The sequence below is a fragment of the Labrus mixtus genome, chromosome 3, assembly GCF_963584025.1.
Source record: "Labrus mixtus chromosome 3, fLabMix1.1, whole genome shotgun sequence".
Classification (NCBI taxonomy): domain Eukaryota; kingdom Metazoa; phylum Chordata; class Actinopteri; order Labriformes; family Labridae; genus Labrus; species Labrus mixtus.
Window position 1 is genome coordinate 23,936,853 of NC_083614.1, and position 24,724 is coordinate 23,961,576.

Below are 24,724 nucleotides of genomic sequence, written 5' to 3' on the forward strand. Positions count from 1 at the left end.
AAATAAACTGTTTACTGCATTGTATGTTATAAGAGATCATACCCCACAGTTCTATTTACTTTAACAACAACTGATGCAATTTTGGTGGGTAAAATGTTCTTATGTTGAATTTATGTATACATTTGTATATTTTTAGGGACGAAAAGAAAACTTTGCATTCTGGGACATTTTCCCTAAGGTGATTTGTCGTTCACCAAAGGAGGTAATGGCTTTGGAAATGAAGGGAGAGAAAAACACTGACAAGATGAGTGAAGACCCCCTCATGGATGATGAATTTTTCAGGAGTGAAGTTTATCAAAGACCATATCAATACCTCACACGTTTTCACAACAAAAACAATCTCGACAGTTTCACTTACCATGGCATTGAAGGAACTCAGACGGAGTGTCTTCAGATACTCTTAATCTACTGTGGCATTATAGATCCATCTTGGGCAGAGCTACGTAACTTTGTCTGGTTCTTAAATCTTCAGTTAAAAGACTGTGAGAATTCAGAGTTCTGCAAACTCGAGTTTGTTGGAGACACTCTTCAAGGGTTCAAAAACTTTGTAGTTGAGTGCATGATATTGATGTCCAAAGACTTTGCAACCCCATCACTATGCATCACTGACCAGAGCCCAGGGTGTCAACAAACTGACATCAGTGGCCTTAATGAAGAAGATTTAGCTCCATTCCTCATCCGAAAAAGGTGGGAGTCTGAGCCGCATCCATACATCTTTTTTAACGATGACCACATGTCCATGACTTTCATTGGATTTCACCTGGAGCGCAATGACCAGAAGGGGGTAGATGCCTTAAACCCATTGACAGGAAAAGTGATCAAAAGAAACATCATGTCTCAAGAGCTGTACGCTGGCTTAAGACATCAGAGAGTCCCTTTTAATAGGGACTTTGATCAGCTTCCTCGAGCTGACAAGATTGAGCAGCTGTGCAGTGTGCTCGGCATCAAGTGGCCAACAGATCCTGATGAAACATATGAACTTACAACCGATAACATTCTGAAAATGATGGCAATCCATATGAGATTTAGGTGTGGCATTCCAGTCATCATAATGGGTGAGACTGGATGTGGCAAGACGAGGCTAGTGAAGTTCATGTGTGAGTTGAGAAAGTGTGCAGCACAAGCAGAGAACATGAAACTGGTCAAGATTCATGGAGGGACAACCCCAGAAATGATATATGAGAAGGTGAAGGAAGTAGAAACTCTTGCAAGGACCAACAAAGAGAATCATGATTTGGACTCGGTTCTTTTCTTTGATGAGGCAAACACCACAGAAGCTATCAGCAGCATCAAAGAGATCCTTTGCGATAACACTGTGCAAGGACAACAGCTTTGCTCTGAAACAGGACTACATATTGTTGCTGCATGCAACCCCTACAGGAAGCATACAGACAAGATGATTGAAAGGCTGGAGGCTTCTGGTTTGGGCTACAGGGTGAGGGCTGAGGAAACTGAGGACAGACTTGGCTCAATCCCTCTCCGCCAGCTCGTGTATCGTGTTCATGCGTTACCCCCCAGTATGATTCCTCTCGTTTGGGACTTTGGACAGCTCAATGACTTAACAGAGCAAATGTACATCGAACAAATAGTGCAAAGACAGACAAAGGCCAACTTGGTTGAAAAGAGTTATATTCAGACAATAACTAAGGTTTTGTCAGCATCACAAAAGTTCATGAGAGAGAGGAAAGATGAATGCAGCTTTGTCAGTTTGAGAGATGTGGAACGGTGCATGCAGGTGTTTGTGTGGTTCCATAAAAATCACCCAATGCTTGCAAAAGAACTGAACTCATTTCGTCAAAAGCAAAGTCAGAGGGAGCAAAACAAAATCAACTTTTCACCTGCTAGTGACAGAGTTATCTGGTCACTCTTGATGGCCACTGGAGTATGCTATCAGGCCTGCTTGGAGAAAAAAATGCCATATCTGCAAACTATCAGCCAGGGGCTCCCCCGTGGCTATAGCAGTATGAGAGTACTCCAGGAAATCCAACTCATGCATGACCTCCTACTCAATGGTGTACCCATGGGCAAGACAATAGCCAGAAATGAGGCTTTGAAAGAAAATTTCTTCATGATGGTAATCTGTGTTGAGCTAAGAATTCCCCTGTTTATTGTTGGGAAACCTGGGAGCTCAAAATCACTGTCCAAAACCCTTGTTGCCGATGCAATGCAGGGCCCTTCCTCACACTCTGAACTGTACAAGAGGCTAAAGCAGATACATCTGGTGTCTTTCCAGTGCAGCCCTCATTCTACTCCTGAAGGAATCATCAACACATTCAAGCAATGTGCCCGCTTTCAGGAAAACAAAAAGTTGGATGAATACATCTCAGTAGTTGTACTTGATGAGATTGGATTGGCCGAAGATTCCAGTAAAATGCCTCTAAAAACACTCCACCCATTACTGGAAGAGGGATGTGTGGATGATGAGCCACAACCTCATAAAAGGGTTGGATTCATCGGAATTTCGAACTGGGCATTGGACCCTGCGAAGATGAATCGTGGAATATTTGTGTCCCGTGGGGATCCAAACCATAAAGAGCTCATCAAGAGTGCTGAAGGGATATGCGCATCTGAAAAGAAGATCCTGGACACCATCAAACCCCTCTTTGAGCCATTCGCAAAAGCATATGGGACCATATGCCAACAAGGGAAGGGCTTTTTTGGTCTGCGGGACTTCTACAGTCTCATTAAGATGATATTTTCTATTACTAAACACAGCAATAAGAAACCTACCACAGATGAAATCACTGGAGCCGTCCTGAGAAACTTCAGTGGAAAAGATGATGTCGATGTGATGGGCATATTTAGCACAGAACTCAGAGAAGACTTTGCCAATGCCTGCATCTCCACCAAAACTCTGGTCAATCAAATCATATCTCCAGCTGGCCAAGTTGATGAAAGTCGTTACCTCTTGATCCTCACAAAAAACTATGCCGCTCTTCAGATTCTTGAACAGATGTTCTTCACAAACAAAATCCATCCAGAGATTATCTTTGGGTCCAGTTTCCCAAAAGATCAGGAGTACACACAGATTTGTAGGAACATCAATCGTGTCAAAGTTTGCATGGAGACCGGACAGACAGTTGTGCTTCTCAACCTTCAGAATCTGTACGAAAGTCTGTATGATGCTCTTAACCAATACTATGTGACCCTTGGAGGTCAAAAGTATGTTGATCTTGGATTAGGAACACATCGTGTGAAATGTAGAGTTCACAAAAACTTCAGGCTCATTGTCATTGAAGAGAAAGAGGTGGTGTATGAGCAGTTCCCCATCCCACTGATCAACAGGCTGGAGAAACACTACCTTGACATCAACACTGTCCTCAGAGATGAGCAGAAGGGCATTGTCCAACAACTACAGAAATGGGTTGATGATTTTGTGTCCTTAACTAGTCAACACCATACAATGAAGCAGTATGTTCCAAGTGACGTCTTCATTGGCTACCACTCAGACACATGCTCCTCTGTGGTCCTTCAAGTAACAGAGAATCACAGTGACGAAACAGATGCTCAGATCATTCTGGACAAAGCCAAAGAAATTTTGCTCAACTGTGCCACTCCAGACTCAGTTATCCGTTTGGACAAATCCAGGCTGCCTGATGAGGAAAGAGAACATTTAATGAATACATATGTTAGAGAGAAGATGCACAGTTCATTTGGAGACTACATCGTCTACCACAGAAAGGAACTGGCACAGTCCCGCTTTTTCTTCACTGAGGTAATTTATTTTCCATAATATTAAGTTTCAAGCTCAGGGAAAATGTAATCAGCCATCACTTGAAGGTTCTGGTATCAGGCCCCCAGTTTGTTTTTGTTAAGACTCATAAGTTGAACTTCTTATGCCAGGAGTAGAGCATAACATTGTTAAGGGAAACATATTTTTAGATTTTCCAATTTGTAAATATTTTCACATTTTTTATTTTTTATACTTATCATTTTATGTGGAGGAGTAAGATTTAGGTTATTTTAAGCTTTGCAGTACATCTTCTAGATGAAATAGTATCTAAGACCACTAAGTTGTGGTAAAGTCTTTATTGTCAATTTTTGACATACATACTGAACATACAGAAAAAATCTGATTTTTCTGACTGTTATATTAATAGAGAAATAAATAGCAACCCATCTTCTAACACTTAGTCATTTTGTTTATTTAAGGTCACAACATTTTCCAGGCTTTTGACTGCAGCAGACACACAAAAACTGCAAAGTACTATAAAGCTTGACAATATCCATCTGCTATCACTGCAGCAGTTTGACACAGAGTACTCTTTTCTCAAGAAAATCAGGTATGTAAAGACCGTATATAGAGCATATCTATTCTTTAAAGGTGCTCATTTTAGTCTAATTTAACAATTGTGCCCTTGTGCCTCGTTTTGGGGATCTTCTCAGGACACTTTTTTTGACACTGATATTTTTTACAACACTGACTTGATAAATTAACTTCCATAAAACTGTCAAGTGATCACTGCCCATTGATATGTATATTGTGCCTGTTCTCCGGTACAAGGGAATGCCTTGGCTCAACACCTGCAGACAGAGTACTCATTATCCAAACGGACTACGAGGAAGAGTCCCACAAGAGGAATGTTTTTTCCTCCGCCAAGTAAGTTTTAAGATTTATCATTAAATTGCTCCTCCGAACAGACTTCATTTCCAAAACTCACATTTGAAACATTTTTTTTGCACTTCCATTTCAATCCTTAGGTATGCATGCATCAACGAAATAAACAAGTGGGCCACTGCAGACAAGCCACTTGTTTACTTTGTCACCAAACTCCCTCGAATCGAGGGTGGTACTTCATTTGTTGGGTTTCAAGGAGGTTAGTCCTGCTCTTATATTCTAGCTACAGTAACTGGTTAATTTTATTTCAAAGATTCAGCAACTGTTTGCTTTAATAGAAAAAAATAGCAATAATAACCCAGAATTAAGAATACATCACTATTCACTCAAAAAATAAAGGGTAAATTGATATTAAGAGTCCCACAAATGTAAGAAAATGAAAGGGTGGAAAAAAACCTGACTAGAGGTAATTGATACTATGTATTGATAGATCTGACTTTTTTCAGGTCCTTGGAGGTCTGTACACATTGATGATCTCAGAAGATCAAAAGAGTTTGTGACTGATGTAAACTGCTTGAAAAAGCTTTGCATGAGTGAGATTTTTGAAGATCCACCTGAGGGTAATCCACCAGAAAACTTTTTTCTAAAACAATGTCATACATACGAGTATCTACATTATATATAAGTAACTTATTTTTTTCCCCTTTAAGCCATGGATGCAGAAGACCATAATGGTGTTCCACAAAACAATGACTCCACTGTAAGTGAAATTTACCACCAAGTAGTTCAGAGATTTGAAAGTGTAGTTGTTTTAATTTTTGTCAGGACTCGGGCAGCTGAGGGTAATCTTAAAAAGGTCATATTATGCCCTTTTTGGGGTTCGTATATTTAATCTATGTACCTACTAAATTATGTTCACAATAGCTAAAGTTAGAAAAAAGTGCATGTTTTCATGTCCATGCACCGGTTCGCTTCTGACTCTCTCTCTCTAAGGCTCTGAAGTGCCCACGTTCAGGGTCCCCATGTGTGCCAAGTCTGATCTGATTGGTCGGCCTGTCGGCTCTGTTGTAATTGGTCAGTCGCTCAGCACGGTTTTCGGAAATGTCACGCCCCTTTTACCATATTGGGAATGCAGCCACTTTGGCTCCGAGGGGAGCAAAAACATTAGCACCTTAGCACTACTGTGCTACCGCAGGCTACGGCATATCGTGGGCGTGCTACAGAAGTTAATGGGCATGCAACATGAGCTGCTGGGCTTGCCACAACGAGCCAATGGGTTTAGATCAGTGATATCACACTGACAAGACGTCACACTGGCAAAAAAAAATTGAGGGGGGCTAGAACCAAGCGTTACATGCAGCTAATGCTGCAGCTAACAGGAGGACGTAGGAGAAGCCGCGTTTCCGCGGACTTTGAATTTTTGCACATAGATGTGCCTAAACATGCACAGGACACTTGGAAAACACACTAAAGAGCATATAAAACCAGAAAAAGCATAATATGGGACCTTTAAGCAAATCCTATAACAATAAGAAATCTTAGTGTAATGTGTAGTAATTTGGTGATGAATTCAGGGATTTCACCGGATTAAAAAGACGATACTCAAACTGTAAAATAAGAATTAAGCTACTTATTTAAACATATGGAAACAAGCTGTCCAATGGAAAGCATGGTCTAGATTCAGAACCGTATCTCATTAACACAACACTTATTCATTCATTCATTGTATAACTAATCATGATTGTCGGGTTAGTTAGCATTGTTGAACATTGTTGAAGTATTCACTTCAAGGACATTTTTACTTTTTTAGATGCTTTCCTGCTTTGTATGATGCATTGCAATTTTTTTTTTTTTTTTTTTTGCAGGTGTTGGAAGGTTTGTTTGATATCCCAAATCTGCTGAGGAGCTGTGTCCAGAGTGCAGTGAGCATGCTAAGAGATTCAGCGGACAATGCAGAGCTCAGCACAAAGCGAGTGGAGAGCTTGCTCACACTTCTGGATGAAAGTCAGACACAAGGTTAGGGTTAGAATGTGCAGCATAATTTTTTTATATCAGGCCATCCATATGCTATGGAGTCCCTGAAGTCCCAAAAAGTAAAACTTATTTTTGTACTTTTTGGGGCTTCAACGGCTTCGTACTCTTCACATCTAATCTGTGTGCATTGAGATAGCACCTAACCAGAGATATGTTTTTTGGTAATTCATTTTTATCAAGGTGTGTTCACAAACATTGTAAGGAAGCGTATCCACTCACTGTTGAAAGACTATGAGGCCAACATTCCTAATCCTAAAAGCTGGGTGCTGAGGGAGGCTTCTAATGTCAGCGCTCTTCAAGAGGGAGGAACATTCTTGTAGGTGTCACTTAGCAGTCTCAATGACCGTTTTTTCATTCATCATTTATCGAAGTGAGTTATTTGTGAAGTTTTGTGACTATTTCTCACAGGCATACGCTGTGGAGGAAAATACAAGCAGTTGTTGCACCACTGCTAGCAAACTTGGTCTCAGTCATTGACCGAGATTGCAATTTGGAGCTTTTGCTAAAAGGATGTGATGAACTCAAAAGCCTATGGCTCGAGATTTTTGGGAACCCAAATATGCTACTTGTACCTTATGTGAGAGTGGAAAGCAAGTGAGTATCTTTTGATTTTAGCCGTTTTCAGAGTGCACAAACACAACAGCAATGTTACAAAGCTCAGCCGTCATTTTTACTTCGTAAACATTACATTCGTATTGATTCTGCAATGACGTAATATTTGTGTCCCTCCGTTCATTCATAGTGAAGGAAAAATATCACTCGGGTGTAAATATCGCACCTTGAATTGGCAGTCTGAACAGGCCATGTGTGATTATAACACATATGTAGCATAAGTGCTTTTGTTTCACATTTGTTCACATCTTGGGTGTAATTGCTTAGGAGAGTCTTGAAACTATACTACTTGTGTTTTTTTTTTTTTTTTACGTTTTTTTAAGTTTTTTAAAAATAAAATAAATAGCCATTGCTGGTTCTGAATTGTTTTTGATACAAAGATGATGCAAGCAATTTCATTTTCCCATATTGCCTTTCATAAAGCTCCAGTGTGATAATGGTACAAAGCCATATCACAGGCGGAAACACCATGTGCTGCTGTATGCCGTTCAGCTGGTGGATCAAAGAGTTCCTGGAAGGGCTCATGATGCAAACATCCAGACATGAAAGTAACTATCATAGTAAATAAGTAACACAATCATAAGACTGCAGTCCTGATATTGTATTGTAAATTTAATGTGATATCTTCCTAACAGGAAAAACTAATCTTGTATTCAGACTGAATCCTAATACATGCTATATTTCTCACCTTTAACTTGTGGATCATTCCCCAGGTCGATTCCTAGAGGTTTTCTTAAACACTCCTCTTGGCAGGCACTTGAACGAAAATGTCAATGAGAACATGAGGAAAAAATTCTTTGAAAGTTACCTACAGGATTTTGTTGCAATGACTTTCAAAGTGGCATCAGATGAAGAATTACAGGTAAGGGATAACTAAGTGCTACCTTTGTACCTCTTTCTCAAACTGTATTTCTGCATATGATTCTGTGTGATCTTAAAGGTCCCATGTTATGCTTTTTCTGGTTTCATATGCTCTTCAGTGTGTTTTCCAAGTGTCCTGTGCATGTTTAGGCACATCTATGCGCAAAAATTCAAAGTCCACGGAAACGTGGCTTCTCCTACGTCCTCCTGTTAGCTGCAGCCTTAGCTGCATGTAACGCTCGGTTCTAGCCCCCCCTCGATAAATATTTGTCAGTCCGACGACATTGTCAGTGTGAGATCACTGATCTAAGCCCGTTGGCTCGTTGTGGCAAGCCCTGCAGCTCATGTTGAAATTTCCAAGAAGCGTGCTGAGCAACTGACCAATAACGACAGAACGGATCGGCAGACCAATCAGAGCAGACTTGGCCCACGTGGGGTCTAACAGTGGGAGCTCAGCAGAGCGTAGCTGACGGACTCAGAGCGTAGAGGGAGCAAGGAGGAGCAGCACATGAAAACAGACACTTTTTAACTTTTTAAAACTTTAGCTATTGTGAACGTACAAAAGTAGGTACATAGATAAAATATACGAACCCCAAAAAGGGCATAATATGGGCTCTTATAATAACATTCAGTGCAGTCAATACAACAAACATATGTAACACTCTCCTGTCTTAGTTTTAAATAGATAGTTTAAAGTCTATTTTACAATAATGTAACAAAAACAAACTCAATGACAATTATAAACCAACAAAAATGCAACACACATATGAATAAACTACTTGTTTCTACTTGGAGGTCAAAAGTATGTTGATCTTGGATTAGGAACACATCGTGTGAAATGTAGAGTTCATAAAAACTTCAAGCTCATTGTCATTGAAGAGAAAGCGGTGGTGTATGAGCAGACACTACTTATTTATTACTTATTTCTGCTCTTTGTGAGCAGTATATAATGTAAGTCAGTGGAATTTTGCAAAGGTGTGTAGTGTTTTTAAAACATTTAATTTTCAGCCACAATTTGAATGCTTTCAGCTCCTGCTGTTAAGCTGTGGCATGAGAAGTCTGAGCTATAAAAAAACAAATAAATACTTTAGATCTTTTACTGAATACATACTTCAGCTTCAGCTGTAAAAACTAGCTAGCTAGTACTCAGTGTTTTTTTTATTATGATGCTTAAATCCTTTGTCCATATCTAATTATCAAAACATTTATTTAAAAATGAAATTTTTGTGTCAGCTCATGTGTCAGGCCCTGGCCAGCTGCGTTGATGAAGTAAAGAGACGAAAAAGAGACGAAGATGAGCTTTCTCTTCCTCTTGTCCACATTGCCCACCATATCTTCCAAAGGCGTCTTCAGAACCTCTCACGGATGTTTGCTCTTCAGCCTGATGTTGTGACTCGTTTGAGAATAAACCAGCACATTAGAAACTGTCCAGAGATGGTAAACACATTTCTACATTTCTGCAACATTTTACAATACCTAAGTCAATAACAAAGCAATATCAATCTTACATACTTGAGGCCTGTGATGCTCTTTAAAAAAAATGTTTTAAAAAATGTTTCAGCAATACAATAAATTCACTTCCAGACTGTTTTACTGTCTTGTAGGTTTTGGATGTGCATGCAGCCCAGGCGTGTGTTGAATGTCTGGGGTCTCCTAAAGTTGATGCTCTCTGCCAGGAATGGCTTAAGCAGGTCAAGAGTCTGCAAGCATCTTTAGAGATGATTTGTTCCCACATTCACACCAAACTGTATGGACAGAGATGCAAAGAAAGACTCCATGATGTCAGGTAAGATCCCTATGTGATTCAAATACAAAAAAAAAAAAAAACTTGAATCTGGTGAATCATTTTTTTCTAGATACTCCCATCCTGTCACAAGCTGATTCTATGACCCTGTATCTTTGAATTGCCCTAAAGTGTGAACTTTTGTTGCCTTTTTCTACTTGATCAGAAGTCTATTTGTCTGACAGACATTTTTCGGTCAATAACATGAAAATATGTGGGCTTTAAGCAAGGTTTGGAGCAGCTACTTAATGTGGAGAGAAAATTAAAGATCAGGTCTCTGCAGATCTTTTTTTGTAAAATAGCTGCAGTGAAAATAAGAAATGGTGCTCTCAACATTGCAAAGTTCATATATATTTAATGAGTGATGCTGTTATTTAAGCAGCTGTTTAGTGCTCACCATTTCTGCTAAAAAGTTCCTTTAAAAAAAATATCGGCCCTTTAAAATACTGCCTTGTTGTCGTGTGACAACAACAAATGAACTGTGGTTTTGATATATTTTGTAGTAATGGCTGGAAGCGCATTCACATACTCTCGTTGTTTGCGGAGCACATGCTGCTGGGTTTCCATAATGATGAGAATCAGATCAGAATTCTTGTCCAGAGTCACATCCAGACCTTAAGCAGGGTAAGTCGATTTTTAATAACTGATTAAAGTCATAAAAACAGATACAAGGAATGCAGCTTTTGTCACATGTGATGAACTTTCTTCTTTTAACCCATCTGTCTGTGTAATTTGAGTAACCTTAAATTATATTCGATGTCATTATGTCATACAGCAAAAAGGAAAATGTGATGAAAATCCACATTATGGCTAATGTAATTTTTATATCAAATGTTTTTGACTCTTAGGTTCTGGATAGAGACTCCGATGTTAAACAAATGAGCGCTTTTAGGGCAGTAATTCAAGTACTAACGTCCTGCGAGAAGAGCGCAAGTGATCTTTTTTTCAGGTAAGGGCTCCTTAATTTGACAGTTCTATTTTTTTTAACAGAAAGTGTGATGAATGTCTTTTACCAGAATCTCAATGAATCCGCATTATATATATATATATATTTTTTTTTTTTTTTCACAAGTCTTTAAAAATGTAAACCTTTAAAACTTAAGGTACATCTCACTCCTGTATGAATATATTCCACCTAATGTGGGTGTGAGCAGTTTCAGTATAAAACACTTATTTACCATGTTGTGGATGAAAATACTTATGTGATTCAGTGGATGTTGCTTTGAACAATTGTACCAATCAGAAAAAGGACCTTAGCATAAAAATGGAAGAAAAAAAATGTGAGGGTTGACAGAGTGTTACTTGAAGAGATAAGTTGGCTAAGCTTAGCTAAACTACAAATATTGTAATAAAAACTGTTAAAATTACATCTCTTTACGTTTAACATTCTTGTGAATTTTTGTGACTGCAGGGTGACTGTCAAGAAACATGCAGAATTCAGGCGGCGTTGCAACGGTTTCTTCATTGATTTGCTCTCCACTGTGTGCTTCAAGGACAACTTGCCACCAGCCAGGGACGTCATCAAGCACCTATTGTCCTACCTTATGGTTGAGACAGGTAGCCTCTTTTGTAGAGCTTCATAATGGAGGGAGTTCATCTCTCTGTACCGTCTTTGAAAGGCAGTAACAGAGGTGTTACAGAGGCGAGATGGTATCAGCTGAGCCAGCAGGGGATCACAGCGCTGTGTGTGCGTGCATGTCTGACTGTGTGTTTATGTGGAGCTCTTGCTGTGCCGTGCTTCCGAAAGGCAATGTGATTTCACAGACTGGAACACCAATATTACACCGTCATGGAATCAATGTGATTGTACAAAGGCGTCATGACGGCTGAGCTAAATTGCTTCACTTTTGCGAAAAAAGCAGTCTGAGAGGGGCTTTTGAGAATTAAAAAATGTCTAATTTTAAGGACATAACTAAAGGAAATGTGCCATATTGAAATACAAAGAAAGCTACTAACAACCTGTAGTAACACAGCGTCAATAGTTGATTTAATCATAAATCACACCTCTGACAAGACAAATAGCTAATCATGGTTTAACATTTTGGCTTGGCACCTGGGGTAGCCAATCAGAGTTCAGGGGGGGCCCAGGCCTTCAACTTGGCCACGCCAAGGGGGCAATTTTCTAGTTTGTAATGTTTTAATCAGATTAGATTAATTTTCCTTTTTTATAACTATTCACTCCTTTCAATCCAGAAAACAGAGAGATTCACACCAAAGATTTGTCGCCCTTTGATGAGTCTCCTGATAAGAACCCAGTCGTTCGATCTGTGATCCTCAAGCTGCTGCTCAAGTTCAGGTAGGTAAACTAATAATCGACCCAAAAGGAACCTATATATTTTGACATGTTTCCTGCCAGTCAGGAACAGTGAGTGGGTATTTGACCCTAGAGCTGCTAAGCCAAGTTATAGGAATTGTTTGTGAGGCTATGTCTACATAAATTCAAGCTACTCTTCTTTACCTTTCCAAGCTGTTCTGCGCTGTACCACAATTATGATCAAATGAACTGTGTTTCAGCTTTGATGAAGTCAAGGAATATTTGCAGCAGCATTTGTCATCTATAGAGGACAGCAGGTTTGTGCATGAGGAGGATAAAGCAGAACTTTACGCCCTGTACATCAACTGCTTGGAGGTAAAACATATTTTTATCAATGATTAAACATTTGTACTATGTTGAATGGTGTAAAAAAGTCCACTTTTCAATCAAGAATTTAATTAAAGGGATACTTCACCCATTTGCATTAAGCTTTGTATCATTAGAAACCTGGTAGTATTTTTGAATGGTCGTGCATCCCGCCCTCATTTTCCCCCATCAATCTTCGTATTTCTAAGTCTGAAAAGGAGCTTCCAGTGACGCAAAATGATGATTTTTGCGTCACTGGAAGCTGTTGCGGTTAGCGGGGTGAAACTACAACGCTAGTTCCTCATATTTTCGACCACTGAAGCTACAGACCAATCACAGTTCAGTGGGTGGGAACTCACTCCCAGAATCGAAACTTAACGTCCGCCATATTGCTTGGAAGCTATGCTAACAGGCTCTATGGAGAAAGCTGATAATGGCGGAAAACTCTAAATATAGTGGCAAGACGGCTGCTGCTGACAGGCTGGTCTTGTGTTTTGGCTGCTGCGGCCGCCGCTAGCTGGCCACCGCTAGCCACCGTGACACAAGACCGGCCTGTCGGCAGCAACCGTCTCGCGGCTATATTGCTATATTGCTATATTGCCACCGCCGGCCGCTGCCAGCTCGGCAGCCGAGACATAATGCCTGCCTGTCTGCAGTGGTGAGGATGAGGAGCCGGGGCCGGCTCGAACTGGGGCGGACTGGTAGAGTCGGTGTTCTCACTGTTTGCCTATGGACACAGACATAGAGTCTGTTTTCTGCCAGGAATTTCCAAGATCAATTCTGGAAGAAATCAAGTAAATATGTCTGTAAATGTTTTTATTACTATATTTCTACTGCTATACTGTATATTTTGGAGAAACTGTAACGATCAAATTTCCCTCTGGGATTACTACTACATATTTGACCCAATGTCAATACAGATTCATGTTTCAACGGGTGAAGTATCCCTTTAAGTCAGTTCGAGTGGTAATAAAATAAATAGTGAAGCTGGATGTAGGCAGCCTAGTAAGATTTCTGACACTTTGATTTGAGCCTATTTGGGATTGAAAAGCATTCAAACAAACGGTATCAGCAAAGGAGAAGGGATCATTTGTGTTTCATGTCAGGGTAGGCCTCAGCGATATAACAATAATTATTGCGATATATTGTTTTTCATATTTTGTCAATATAAATATTAAAAATGTTTGATAAAAGTTTGATAGATCTAAACCTGTAATTACACCATCCAACCACTGGAAAATGGAAGGGGGGGGGGGGGGGTAATCTGCCTTGGACGCTAGTTGCCACCCGACATTAAAGGGAAGAAGACGAATAGCCAATCATGTCGCAGGGATAGCAGTAGGCGGGCTTACAGACGTTTGGAGCAGGATGGAACTAGTGATGGGAAAAGCAGTTCTTTTCAGTGTACTGAATCAGTAGAATCAGTTCAGTAAAGTGATTCGTTCACCGAATCGTTCAGTACTTCTCCGCAGCTCTGCCTGTGAATCAGAATTTAATAAGCTGAAACACGGCCGAACGTTTAGTTCTGCTCGCGATCGTACTGAGAACGGCCGGTGGTGAATAATAAACCAATGAGCTGAGAATTTAGTTGGATAAAGCTACAGTTTGCAAACTGAAAGCTGTAAAACAATCATATATATTTTCCCCGAATGTTCTGTTAGTACGTTCAGTATACGAATCACTGACTGACTGAGCGGGAGAGAGAGACTCGGAGTTTCCGTTCAGTACATTCAGTGAACGAATCACTGACTGACTGATGCCGCGGGAGAGAGAGAATCAGGACTCCTGCAGCATTACAGTTCAGTGAATGTGCGAGACTGCGAGTCACCAACACCAGTCACACACACATAGGCTACTAAAACAGTCAGCCGTTTGCAAACTGACAGCAGCTATTAAAAGCACATAGTAAAGTGCTCTGTTAACTGTGTGCAGCTAAAACATGCAAAACCACAAACCTGTTCCCCATTTAAAACATTAAATGAAAAAAGTCCCAAACGAGTGTTAGTGTGGACCGTATTGTAAATAATATAAACAGTCTATGGTGTGGACCCTCAGTAAACAGCGGGCCAGTAAGTGTACTCCCCAGCATCAAACTGTCATATCTGTGTTTTCCAGCTCCGTGCACTGAGCTTATGATGGTGAAATGTTCCTGTTTAATTAAAGTTTGTCATGTTATGACAATAAAGTATAATAAAACCATAATTAACCATCTGGTTTCTTCAACTTTGACTCAGGAGTAAAAATCAGCTTTTCAATTTGAAAGAAATAATGATTGAATAATCATTCGATTATCGACCGTTTATTCCCAGCATCATTCAATGTTTAATTTAAAGCAGCTATGAGGAACTTATTGTTGTTGATAAGAGAGGCAGCAGTAACAGGCATAAAAAACAACCACCTTGATATAGTTAGTCTTTTGTTCTATATACTTTTACATGATTATCTGGTTTTCTTTGTTTTGTTTAAAAAATAAAGCCTACGATGTGTTTGAACATGCCTTACCTACTTGAGCCTTGCATTTACATTTATGAAAAGATTATCTGAGAAAAATCAGGCAAAAGATTTGTATCAAGCTTTGACGCATAAATTCACTTTCATGAAGGAGCAGATTACTTTGCTATAGAGAGCTGGATTTGACCCAGTGGCTAACATTTTCTTACAACTATCCTACAATATCTGAATGGGACTTATGGGGTTCTGGAGCTGTGTATGTGGCAGCTGTAACAATAAAGGGTTGTTTAAGTCTTTACACATTGCTGATAAGTTCATTTTAAATGACTCATTGCTGATGCTCCAATCACATTGTTTCTTTGAAGGACTCCATGTGGGAGAGAATGCCTCAGGAAGGCAACAAAACTAAAGAGTTGGTTCCTTTTGCCGATGATGAAACACAATTCCTGCGCTCCTTTTTGGATGATGTCACATCTGTTCCAGAAACAGTGTCAATTCAACATCTCCAACACATTGCAGGATTGCGTGTGTGCCTCACCTTGGCTGCCAAGATCATCAGTGACAATCTGTCTGGTAAGATAAACTTCACTTCTATTGACTGTTTATGTGTGTTAAAGAGAATGAAGCCAATTTGACTACATTGCTGTTACAGAAAATGATGTCCCAGACGGAGCTGAAGATTTCCTGAATACGGTGATTAAGCTCTGTCAGGACAGTAGGAATGATTGGTACCGTGTTTATCTGATCCGCAAGCTCAGTCGAAGGCATGGGGTCGAGTTTGTTCAGACACTGGTGAAAGAACCAAAGTTCACCTGGCTTTTTCCTGCAGAGATCCGGCAACAGGTACACCCGATTGACTCCTGGAAATCTATTGAATCAAAAAAGAACCCTAAATATTTGATCATAATTACATTAAAAGAAAACAAGTAGCAACTCAAAGTTTTCCCAATTAACAGGCCATCTAATCTGAAACCCTTTATTATCATTGTATACTGATGTATTATTTGTTACTTTTGTAACTTCATTCACGGTGTAAACAGAATGAAGATGGAGGCCAGATGGACCAGTATCTTTTGTATGGAGAGGAATACAAGGCGGTGAGGGATGCTGTTGCCATGGCAGTAGTGGGTGGTGAAGTAGAGCAGATTGAAGAAGTCTGTGAGGTATTTGAACTTTAATTCAAAGTCTTTGCTGCTACTTGCAATCCTCCATGCACTTTTTTATGAATTTGAGTCATTTCCTGCATGCTTTTATTGTGTTTTGTCACGAGGCAAAATTACTTTTTATTTTCGTCCTGCAGTCCTTATAAGTATTTTATCCAAAGGCTTTTTATTTTCAGTTATTACATTTATTAAAAAAATTACGACGATATGGACCTATGGGTCTGAAAAAAAGTATAAAGTAAAGTGAAATTAATATGATCTCTGACATGCTAGTGAAACTGCCTGGCTTCTTTCTGGGTCACTACTGATGTAATGTTACCCTATGCATATGAATATGCTTTTGCATACATACAGGATTATAACTCATGAAAGTACTGTGCTTTGTAGCCTTATTAAAGCTGAATATCTGAACATAACCTGAGCGGGTAAAGTTTTGTTTTTTGATTAACATACCAATCAATTTTTTCACATTGTAGTTCATTCCCATAGTTAACACTGGAACCAACTAACTATTCAGCTAAGATATTAGCTCATCAATTCTTAATTTAGGTTCATTTTCTGTTGATTTAGAAATGCGCTGCACCACCAAGGAATCGAACAATGTTCATCCTCCTGGCACTTTTCCGAGAGGTCACAACTCTGTACAGGTCTGCAAATACAGGACTTCACCTGACCCCTGAGGTATGCTGAGTGATAAAACACAACTCTTTAGAAACGGAAAGATTCTTTTATGGTCACCTTTTGTTCTTTGTAGATGTTTGGAATAAAACACATTTAATTCAATAAGAAAAAAGATAGATTTAAGTTCAAGACTCTTTCAGATCCCAACAGAACATGGCCAAAAGTCCAAAAGGGGATAAATGTCATTCAGGAGAACAATTCATAGATTTTGGACTTCTCCTGAAACATGCATGGCTCTAAATATTTAGGAATTCAAAATGTACAAGTTCAGCAAAACGTTCTTTATTTGACTAATTAACAATTGTATATCGAACACAGATTATTAAAAAAAATTACACCATTTCTGTTAAATCATCCCTCAGATGTTTTTGTGTAAGAACTCTTATAAACTTGTACCACAAGAACTCAGGCAAAGAAAAAGCACAAATTTGAAAGTAGAAGTGAAGTAGAAGTTTGTAGTACTGGTAGTACGATACATCATTAATGATATAATGTTGTTCAAATCTTGATTATTTCCACTGTATATCCTTCCTTTAGCGAAGACAAGTATTTGGAGAGTTCATCCAGGGCTCAAGATATCTGCATCAAAAAGAATTGAGGACCTTTGCCTCAGCCTTGGTTGACAACAGGTTGGGAGCCCTGACCATGAACCCTGGCCGTACTATTACACACAACACTGTCATCGAGCTGACTATTCATCTAGCGGTTGTTCTGCTCACTGGGACTCAGCCTCTGTTGATGCCACTCAAGCAGCTCGGCCTGTTTCCTGAAAATATGCAGGTGAACATCAGCTCCCCTCTTTCCATCTATAAAATGGCTTTCCTGCATCAAATGGCTAAATGGATTTAAGCTCCCAACATTAACAGAACTTAGGACTACAAAGTTCAGAGAACTTTAAAATCGACTTTGAAGAGACATAAGATCTTTTTTTGTGCTTTGAGGAAGAACATATCTTGAAAAATCTGAATGTATTCTTTCTTCTTGCTACTAGGGTGTGAAGGGTTCCCCATTAAATAACATGTAGCTTTGTAATAACTAATGATCATTCTAATGTCACTGTCATGCCAAATTAAGCCTTTTAATTTTATTTGACTGAACAGGGGGCATTTATACCCACAATGCCTGATGACATGTTAGCTGCTGCTTGCACAGCATTTGAAAATGCACCAGGGAGATATACTTGGTATGGTAAGTGTTATTTTTTATCTATGTATTAACCACAATAATAAATAATTATTATTATCAGTTTCTTTAATGGAAATGCTTTTTTGTCATTTGTATTCGCAATCCGTATTGCTACAGGTTTTTAGCATTGAATTGTAAACTGTCCTAATTTTTTTATTGTTCTTGTTTTTTAGTGTGTCCAAATAATCATCTATGCATTGTTGACGAGGTGAGCTATTTTTTACACAACTCAGGTTTATTTATCTGCACAGCTACAGACAGTCTACTGGTTAAAACAATCAGTAGATAGAAAACAAAAAAAACACACAATGATCCGATCTGCCTTGTTTCACTACAGTGTGGCATGCCCATGCAGAGGGGCATCTGTCTGGAATGTCGCCAAGAGGTTGGAGGGGACCAACATGTAGCTCTGCCCGGATTCAGAAAAACACAGCTGCAGCAGTGAGTGCCATCATTGGTCAAGCTACAGTTGTGCACTGTATTGTGTGTTTGTAACAGTTAACCCAGAGTTAATCTTCTCCTTCCGTTAAAATTGAGACATTATATTAGGAGGGATCATTTAAAAGTATTTGGTTATTTTGGGGCTGATAAAAGTAAGGCTGTTGAGGCAATTCCTGTTTAGTTATTTAAGTATTGGTTAAATTCAAATTCTAAGATATTGTTAATATTCAAATGTTTCTATGCAGTATGTTGCCAGCTGACCATACAATGATGATTTAAATGTGTACTGAAGTTATGTACTGAAGTTTCATTGTGCGATACAGCGTGACAAAAATACTCCAGGTTTAGATTATGAGATAATTTGTCTTTATTAATTAAAGACTAGCAACACTAGGATGGACATTTTTAGTTTATTTAAATGTATTTGAACTACAGATTTATGTTAATTTAAACATTTAAACAACTTCCCGAACAACTGACTAACTGACTTTATGATGATTAGGGATCAGACAAGGCCTGGACACATCCTAGGGGACCCTGAGCAGAGAAACAACCCCAATGCCCTGGACACCAAAAACATGTCTCTGGCTCCCTTCACTCTTGTCAGACTTGTTACACATTTGGCGATGTTGCTGGGAGCCTCAGAGAAGCCCCAGGTGAGCAGAACTGTGCTAGCACAGAAAGTTTAGGTAACACTGATTGTAATGCCATTAAGGCTGAGATGAAAACGGTTCTGAACATATAATAATGCCTCTTTGAATACAAGAGTGATTTTTTTTTTTTTACATTCTCCCCCATTTTCTTCCCTTAGTTTGTCCAGAACATCATCCAGCCACCTGTTGAGGATGTTTGTCAGTTTATTACTCTGCACATATTAACGGATCTGGAACAGCTGTCCCAGACACTGGGAAGGGGCGCTGACGACACTGTTACAACTGTCCACCTAGTGCTTAGATCACTGCAAGAGCTAATGCAGACCAGTCACTGTAAGCCCACCTTCTCTCTTTCATCATTAAATAAAAAAGTTTTTAAGGTTTCACATACAGTATGTTCACTGACAGTCACTCTTATTGAAAACCAACACCTGAAAATGATTAGTAAGAATAGAGGGCATCTGTTTGTCCAAACCCTTTAGTCTTATCATATATGGAGCTGTAGTGCTGTCACACATTGTATTTGTCTTCGATTACAGAAAAAATATGTTTAGATCAAGTCATGAACAGAATAGAAAGAGACGAGACAGCACACACGCACATGCGCGCGCGCACACACACACACACACACACACACACACACACACTGTGTTGCCCTTATGGTATTCGTTACGTTTTTAGACGTAGCTTTCGTGACACGGCTTTTATTTGTTATATGATGATGTCATTTCCTGTCGGGGCTCATATTAGACCTGCAGCAGGCTCAGTTAGATGGTGCATGCTCTGAAGTTAATCCGCTGCCATCCACTGCGAATCATCGGACAGGCAATGCTTTTTCACTGTAGTGTTCTCGTGCAGGGTGTTGAAACTCTGACTAAACACCGAGCTAAACCAACATGTTAATAAGGATCTGTGACAGTAAATGAAGAAAACTTACTCCTCCTTTATTGACATTGGTTTAGCTCGGTGTTTAGTCAGAGTTTCAACACCCTGCACGAGAACACTACACACACACACACACACACACACACACACACACACAGAAGTGGATTTAAAATGATACTTTATTAATACTTAGGTCGTAATGGTAAATGATTTGTTGTATGGAAGCACTGTAGTCTTTCTGAGTGTTTTTTTTAATTTTTATTTAAGGCTAGAAAATAATAATCTGTTTGACTTTGTCTAGCTGATACTGATCCTCACCTGTCAACTAAAGAATCCAGAAACAACTGGGAGACTACTGTCGCTGCAGAAATAATGACACCCCGGTTGAGGGTAACACCTTTTATTGTCCTTTTTTAAAACCTTTTTCCTTTTTATCTAATAAAGCTTATGATATCTATTAAATTGCAGTTTTGCTAATACTTTTAAGTCATCAGTGTCTTCTAATGAAAAAAACTACTTTTATTATAATTACTCAATAAGTTTGCCCTATCAAAAAAGTTTGGAACATTATGAAGCATAAAAAAGGAAGGAAGGCCCTGAACTGTTAAACAGCATTGATTTTGTGTCTATAGGATCTAGATCTGCTCCTGCAAGAAGCAAAGGGGAGCATCAGAACTGACTCCCGTGTTTCCTCCAACTTCATCATAAGAACAACTTTGGGGGATGACTGCACCTTCCTCACATCGCTGGCTCAGTGCTCTCAAGTCCACAGCTCCGCTGTGTGGAGCTGCAGAGATAGACTGTCGTTGTTCAGCCTCACACACATTGTGGAGCAAAATGACCAGAAGGAGGATCTGCCTCTTCTGTGGAGGTTCCTACAGAAGGTGAGATGGATTTGAGATTTAAAGCTTTGTGACAAAAAAGGCTTCAAAGTCTCCTTTGGATCTAAGATTTTGATCTAGATTCCAGACTTTGTTTTGTTTTGTAAATATTTATTTCCAAAGGATGAAATATGGACAGCTAGTTATCACTTCTTATCAACAAGTTTTTACATGTCAAGACATTTATCCAGGCCATTTGCTGCCTCTAGAAACAGCTTTTTGATTGATTGATTGATTGATTGATTGATTGATTGATTGATTGATTGACTTGTTTTTTAAAAATTTTCTCAGCAGAGAGAATTTCGGCAGATTAAGCATCTTCCCAGCATCCTTACCCTGCAGAAACACTTGGTGAGAAAGTTCCAGAACACATCAGATCAAATAGGGGTCTCAATCGGAGATTTCATGAAGAAGCAAACAGGTAAAGCTGTAGTGAGCAGTAACCTTAGCCTTGTTTATTCTCATAATGTTCACAATCTATTCACTAAAAGCAGTTGGACAAACTCTTAAAGCAGAAACTTGAAAATCATAGTTTGAGTTTCTGTGTCAGACCCTGTAGGGGAAAGCTGTGATCCCAGGTGGGATTCTTCCGCATGTCATTTTACACACACTCGGTTTTATTCTTGTTTAATTTATTCTTAATCAAACTAGTTATTACATTGAAAATGTCTTGTTCCAGATTTAAGAGCATGGTTTGAGAAACACATCGACACCTTCCTGAAAGCCTGGAATCTGCTTAGAGTGTCTGTAACAAGCAGTGAGTATTTCCCTTACAATTTTAATATTTAAGGGAAACACAATGGGCCTCATTCACAAGCAGTGCGTATGCACAAATCTGTTTTTAAACCGTTCGTATGAACGTTTGATGCGTAAATCTGAGATTCATCAATATACAATATACAACAATCAATATTCTTACTTGAATTTATTCTTACTCTGCGGACAAAGTTCGAACTTCCTGAGACCATGTGTATGCACAAATGATAAAAGGACCTGCTTTCTCCGAAAATGTTAACATACACTCTTTTAACTAAATGCATGACATTAAAAATTAATTCAATACCCTTTTTATTATTTATATATATATATATATATATATATATGTATATATATATGTATATATATATATATATATGTTTAATAGACAACAATTAAAAATGTGAATTTACTAATGCATTGACTAAATGTATTAAATATCTATAAAATGTATGCCTTCTCATCCTTATTGGGCTATTCTCCTTAAATCTAAAATCTTAAATCTTAAATTAAAGAATTTACAATCAAGAATATGCCAATGTACATGTTGAAATGTAACGGTTTACCCTTTAATTTAATCGTCGACCACTCCCACTCCCACTTATAGTGTCATGAAATACAGCATCTGTTACCAAAACCAGCTGATTAATTGGAGCATTTTTGAGGGCATGCAGGGAACATACATGATTGTGATTTACATCCAAGAAAGTGTAAAGATCCAGCCTTGCTGAAAGAAATGGCAGCCTGTGCCTTCAGAAGAGAGCGCATCAGAACGTCAGAACATGTTGGAAGAGTGTTAATTCACTGTAACGGCATCTAAGCCCCCAGACACACAGATCTTTTTTTCTTTTTGGGGCCATCTCTTGCAACTTCTACTCGTCTCCACCTCACCGCTCTCGTCCTGATACACCAATGTCCTTACTTGATGGAGAGATGGGGGCGTGGTAGTATGCTCATGGCATCACTCATTTAGAATGATTCTGATTCAATAAAATATACACGATGTGGTAAGATTGGCTGGTATGCACGTGTCTTTGCGTATGCACTTATTTTATGCAAGTAAGAACATTTCTACGCATATATTAGTGAATGAGGCCCATTGAGTTTACCTACATAATTCAATGTGCCTGTGTGTTTTTGAGATTTCCTCTATGGGGAGCATGTTGGATCAGCTCTGTTGTGTTTGAATTAATAAAGTTGTGTTGACTAAGTTTGTGTAACAAGATTAATGAAGAACTGCTGTTTCACAAGCACTTCGGAGATATACATACTCATATATTATTAAATAAGATACGATAAACCATTGAAGGTGGCTGTCGGGTCGTCCACTATTCTGTAAATCTTGCTCTTCCTGTCTACATGCTGAAGTGTCCTTGTTGACAAACTGAGGCCGTACTTGCTCTCATAAGCTGTCCCATAGGTGTGCAAGTTGGAATGAGTAGGGAAGTTCTTTGAGAGATAAAAGACCAAAAAGGAAATGTACGATTAAAGTCCTTTCCAACCTTCAGATGAGATGAAGATACCAGATGAATTTAGCAGCCATGACTTAAACCTGGACAGCGACCTGCAGTACCTCCTGCCCCAGCGTCAGGGTCCAGGACTGTGTGCCACAGGGCTGGTCAGCTACCTGGTGTCACTACAAAACGAGCTGGTGAATGCTGTGGATACTCAGACTGGAGAGGACAACAGGTACAAAAAAAAATGTGGAGCCACAAAATACAATTTGTTGTCTAACACAGAGCAGAAGAGAACTCTGAGTTTTAAACATGTTTGTAATGGGATGTTCACAGCAGTTACAGAGTGAGTGTGGCAGAGCTCACAGAGCAGCATGTGATCCACTACGAGGTGGACAAAGACCTGCTTCCTCTGATATTATCCAACTGCCAGTACAGCTTGGAACGGGGCCATGAGACAATATCACAGTATGATCTGCCCAGGATCCAGCAGCAGATCCTCACCCGCTTCCTGCAGGGAAAACCCCTCATCACCCGCACAGTAAGTCCACACAGGCAGGTTTCTTTTTTTGTGTAAATATCAGGAGCATCAACATACATGCACTAAAAAATTGTAACAAAAGATGAGAGCTAACCAAGACAAAAGAAAGCAGACAATTTGTTTGACTGGGTTGATTTTTGGCTGTTATTTGTAATGCTTCTTATTACTAGGCAAACTTAAATGGCATTAATTGTGTTGGGTAACAATACAATAACACAAATTCACAAACCAAGTCATAACTCTTTTTTTTGTATTTGAAGCACCTGCTTAGTTGTTTTAAAGTCTTGTGTCTGTAATTTCCTGCTTCAATTAACTTGTTGCTCTTTATTTCAGGGAATTCCTACTCTGGTCAACACACAAGAGAGAGACTATGAATCTATTTTCAAAGCTGTTAAAGGAAAAGTGCATCAGGTAAATCATTCAGTCCTGACTTTTCTTTTTCACAATATGCAACACGTTTATTTCTAATGAAAAGAACATCGTACTTACATATTTACAGTGATAAAGTTCAAAGTTACGCTGGTTTAGCTGGGTGGTAAAATCGTTCATCCAATGATCCTCTCGCTGCCATTAACCACGTGTCATCCCCCACTCTCTCATCCCCGTTTCTGACTCTGTCCACTCTCCTCTTAATAAAGGCGTGAAAAAAAAATCTCCTATATAATTTATTCATGTGGATTGCACTGTACAGGGTTAGATAATGGCATGCTGGGTATTCAATATTAAACAAATACTGGTTGTAACATTTTTCGTAGTGATGCTATGTTTAATGTCATGTATCTTTTCTCTAAGGTTATAGATATTTAAAGTTGTCATTCAATAATAAATGTAATCTATGATCTAAAGTTGTGATAAGCATATACATACATGGAATCATTATTTCTGCTGATAAGATAATGGCTTTATGCTTCCTCCACACTTGTTTTTTGTTTTTTTTCTAGGACACTCTGTCCTCTCTGACCCGGAATGCCTTGTCCAGAGAGCTGGAGTCCTACAGCGAGGTATGTGAGGCACTCAAGATCGTGGAGCTACTTCTGGGTTTCCTCTCGATGACAGGTGGTGATCCCATGACGTCACTGGTCATTTACCTGCAGGACGTCCTGAAGATGGCCAACAACATCGATCAACATACATTGAAGGTCAGTGCATGTGAGAAGCTTCTGGG

The 24,724-nt window shown here is 39.2% G+C and overlaps 1 protein-coding gene across 1 annotated transcript in view; it reads left to right on the forward strand.

Annotated features, from left to right (window-relative positions):
- The window catches only part of LOC132967114 (E3 ubiquitin-protein ligase rnf213-alpha-like), a 46,310-nt gene that overhangs the window by 18,043 nt on the left and 3,543 nt on the right, over window positions 1-24,724 (forward strand). Inside the window, exons 28-63 of the mRNA XM_061033968.1 lie at window positions 137-3,715; window positions 4,153-4,283; window positions 4,505-4,600; window positions 4,702-4,817; window positions 5,065-5,178; window positions 5,269-5,318; window positions 6,424-6,574; window positions 6,773-6,908; window positions 7,001-7,186; window positions 7,628-7,752; window positions 7,918-8,066; window positions 9,299-9,502; window positions 9,670-9,851; window positions 10,352-10,472; window positions 10,697-10,797; window positions 11,260-11,405; window positions 12,042-12,144; window positions 12,363-12,477; window positions 15,285-15,492; window positions 15,572-15,762; window positions 15,960-16,082; window positions 16,653-16,763; window positions 17,301-17,543; window positions 17,864-17,951; window positions 18,122-18,156; window positions 18,286-18,389; window positions 18,892-19,045; window positions 19,201-19,375; window positions 20,229-20,317; window positions 20,560-20,811; window positions 21,100-21,229; window positions 21,488-21,565; window positions 23,073-23,253; window positions 23,355-23,559; window positions 23,893-23,970; window positions 24,501-24,698. Coding sequence (XP_060889951.1) covers window positions 137-3,715; window positions 4,153-4,283; window positions 4,505-4,600; window positions 4,702-4,817; window positions 5,065-5,178; window positions 5,269-5,318; window positions 6,424-6,574; window positions 6,773-6,908; window positions 7,001-7,186; window positions 7,628-7,752; window positions 7,918-8,066; window positions 9,299-9,502; window positions 9,670-9,851; window positions 10,352-10,472; window positions 10,697-10,797; window positions 11,260-11,405; window positions 12,042-12,144; window positions 12,363-12,477; window positions 15,285-15,492; window positions 15,572-15,762; window positions 15,960-16,082; window positions 16,653-16,763; window positions 17,301-17,543; window positions 17,864-17,951; window positions 18,122-18,156; window positions 18,286-18,389; window positions 18,892-19,045; window positions 19,201-19,375; window positions 20,229-20,317; window positions 20,560-20,811; window positions 21,100-21,229; window positions 21,488-21,565; window positions 23,073-23,253; window positions 23,355-23,559; window positions 23,893-23,970; window positions 24,501-24,698 — 8,448 coding nt within the window. The remainder of the gene's footprint in view (window positions 1-136; window positions 3,716-4,152; window positions 4,284-4,504; window positions 4,601-4,701; window positions 4,818-5,064; window positions 5,179-5,268; window positions 5,319-6,423; window positions 6,575-6,772; window positions 6,909-7,000; window positions 7,187-7,627; window positions 7,753-7,917; window positions 8,067-9,298; window positions 9,503-9,669; window positions 9,852-10,351; window positions 10,473-10,696; window positions 10,798-11,259; window positions 11,406-12,041; window positions 12,145-12,362; window positions 12,478-15,284; window positions 15,493-15,571; window positions 15,763-15,959; window positions 16,083-16,652; window positions 16,764-17,300; window positions 17,544-17,863; window positions 17,952-18,121; window positions 18,157-18,285; window positions 18,390-18,891; window positions 19,046-19,200; window positions 19,376-20,228; window positions 20,318-20,559; window positions 20,812-21,099; window positions 21,230-21,487; window positions 21,566-23,072; window positions 23,254-23,354; window positions 23,560-23,892; window positions 23,971-24,500; window positions 24,699-24,724) is intronic.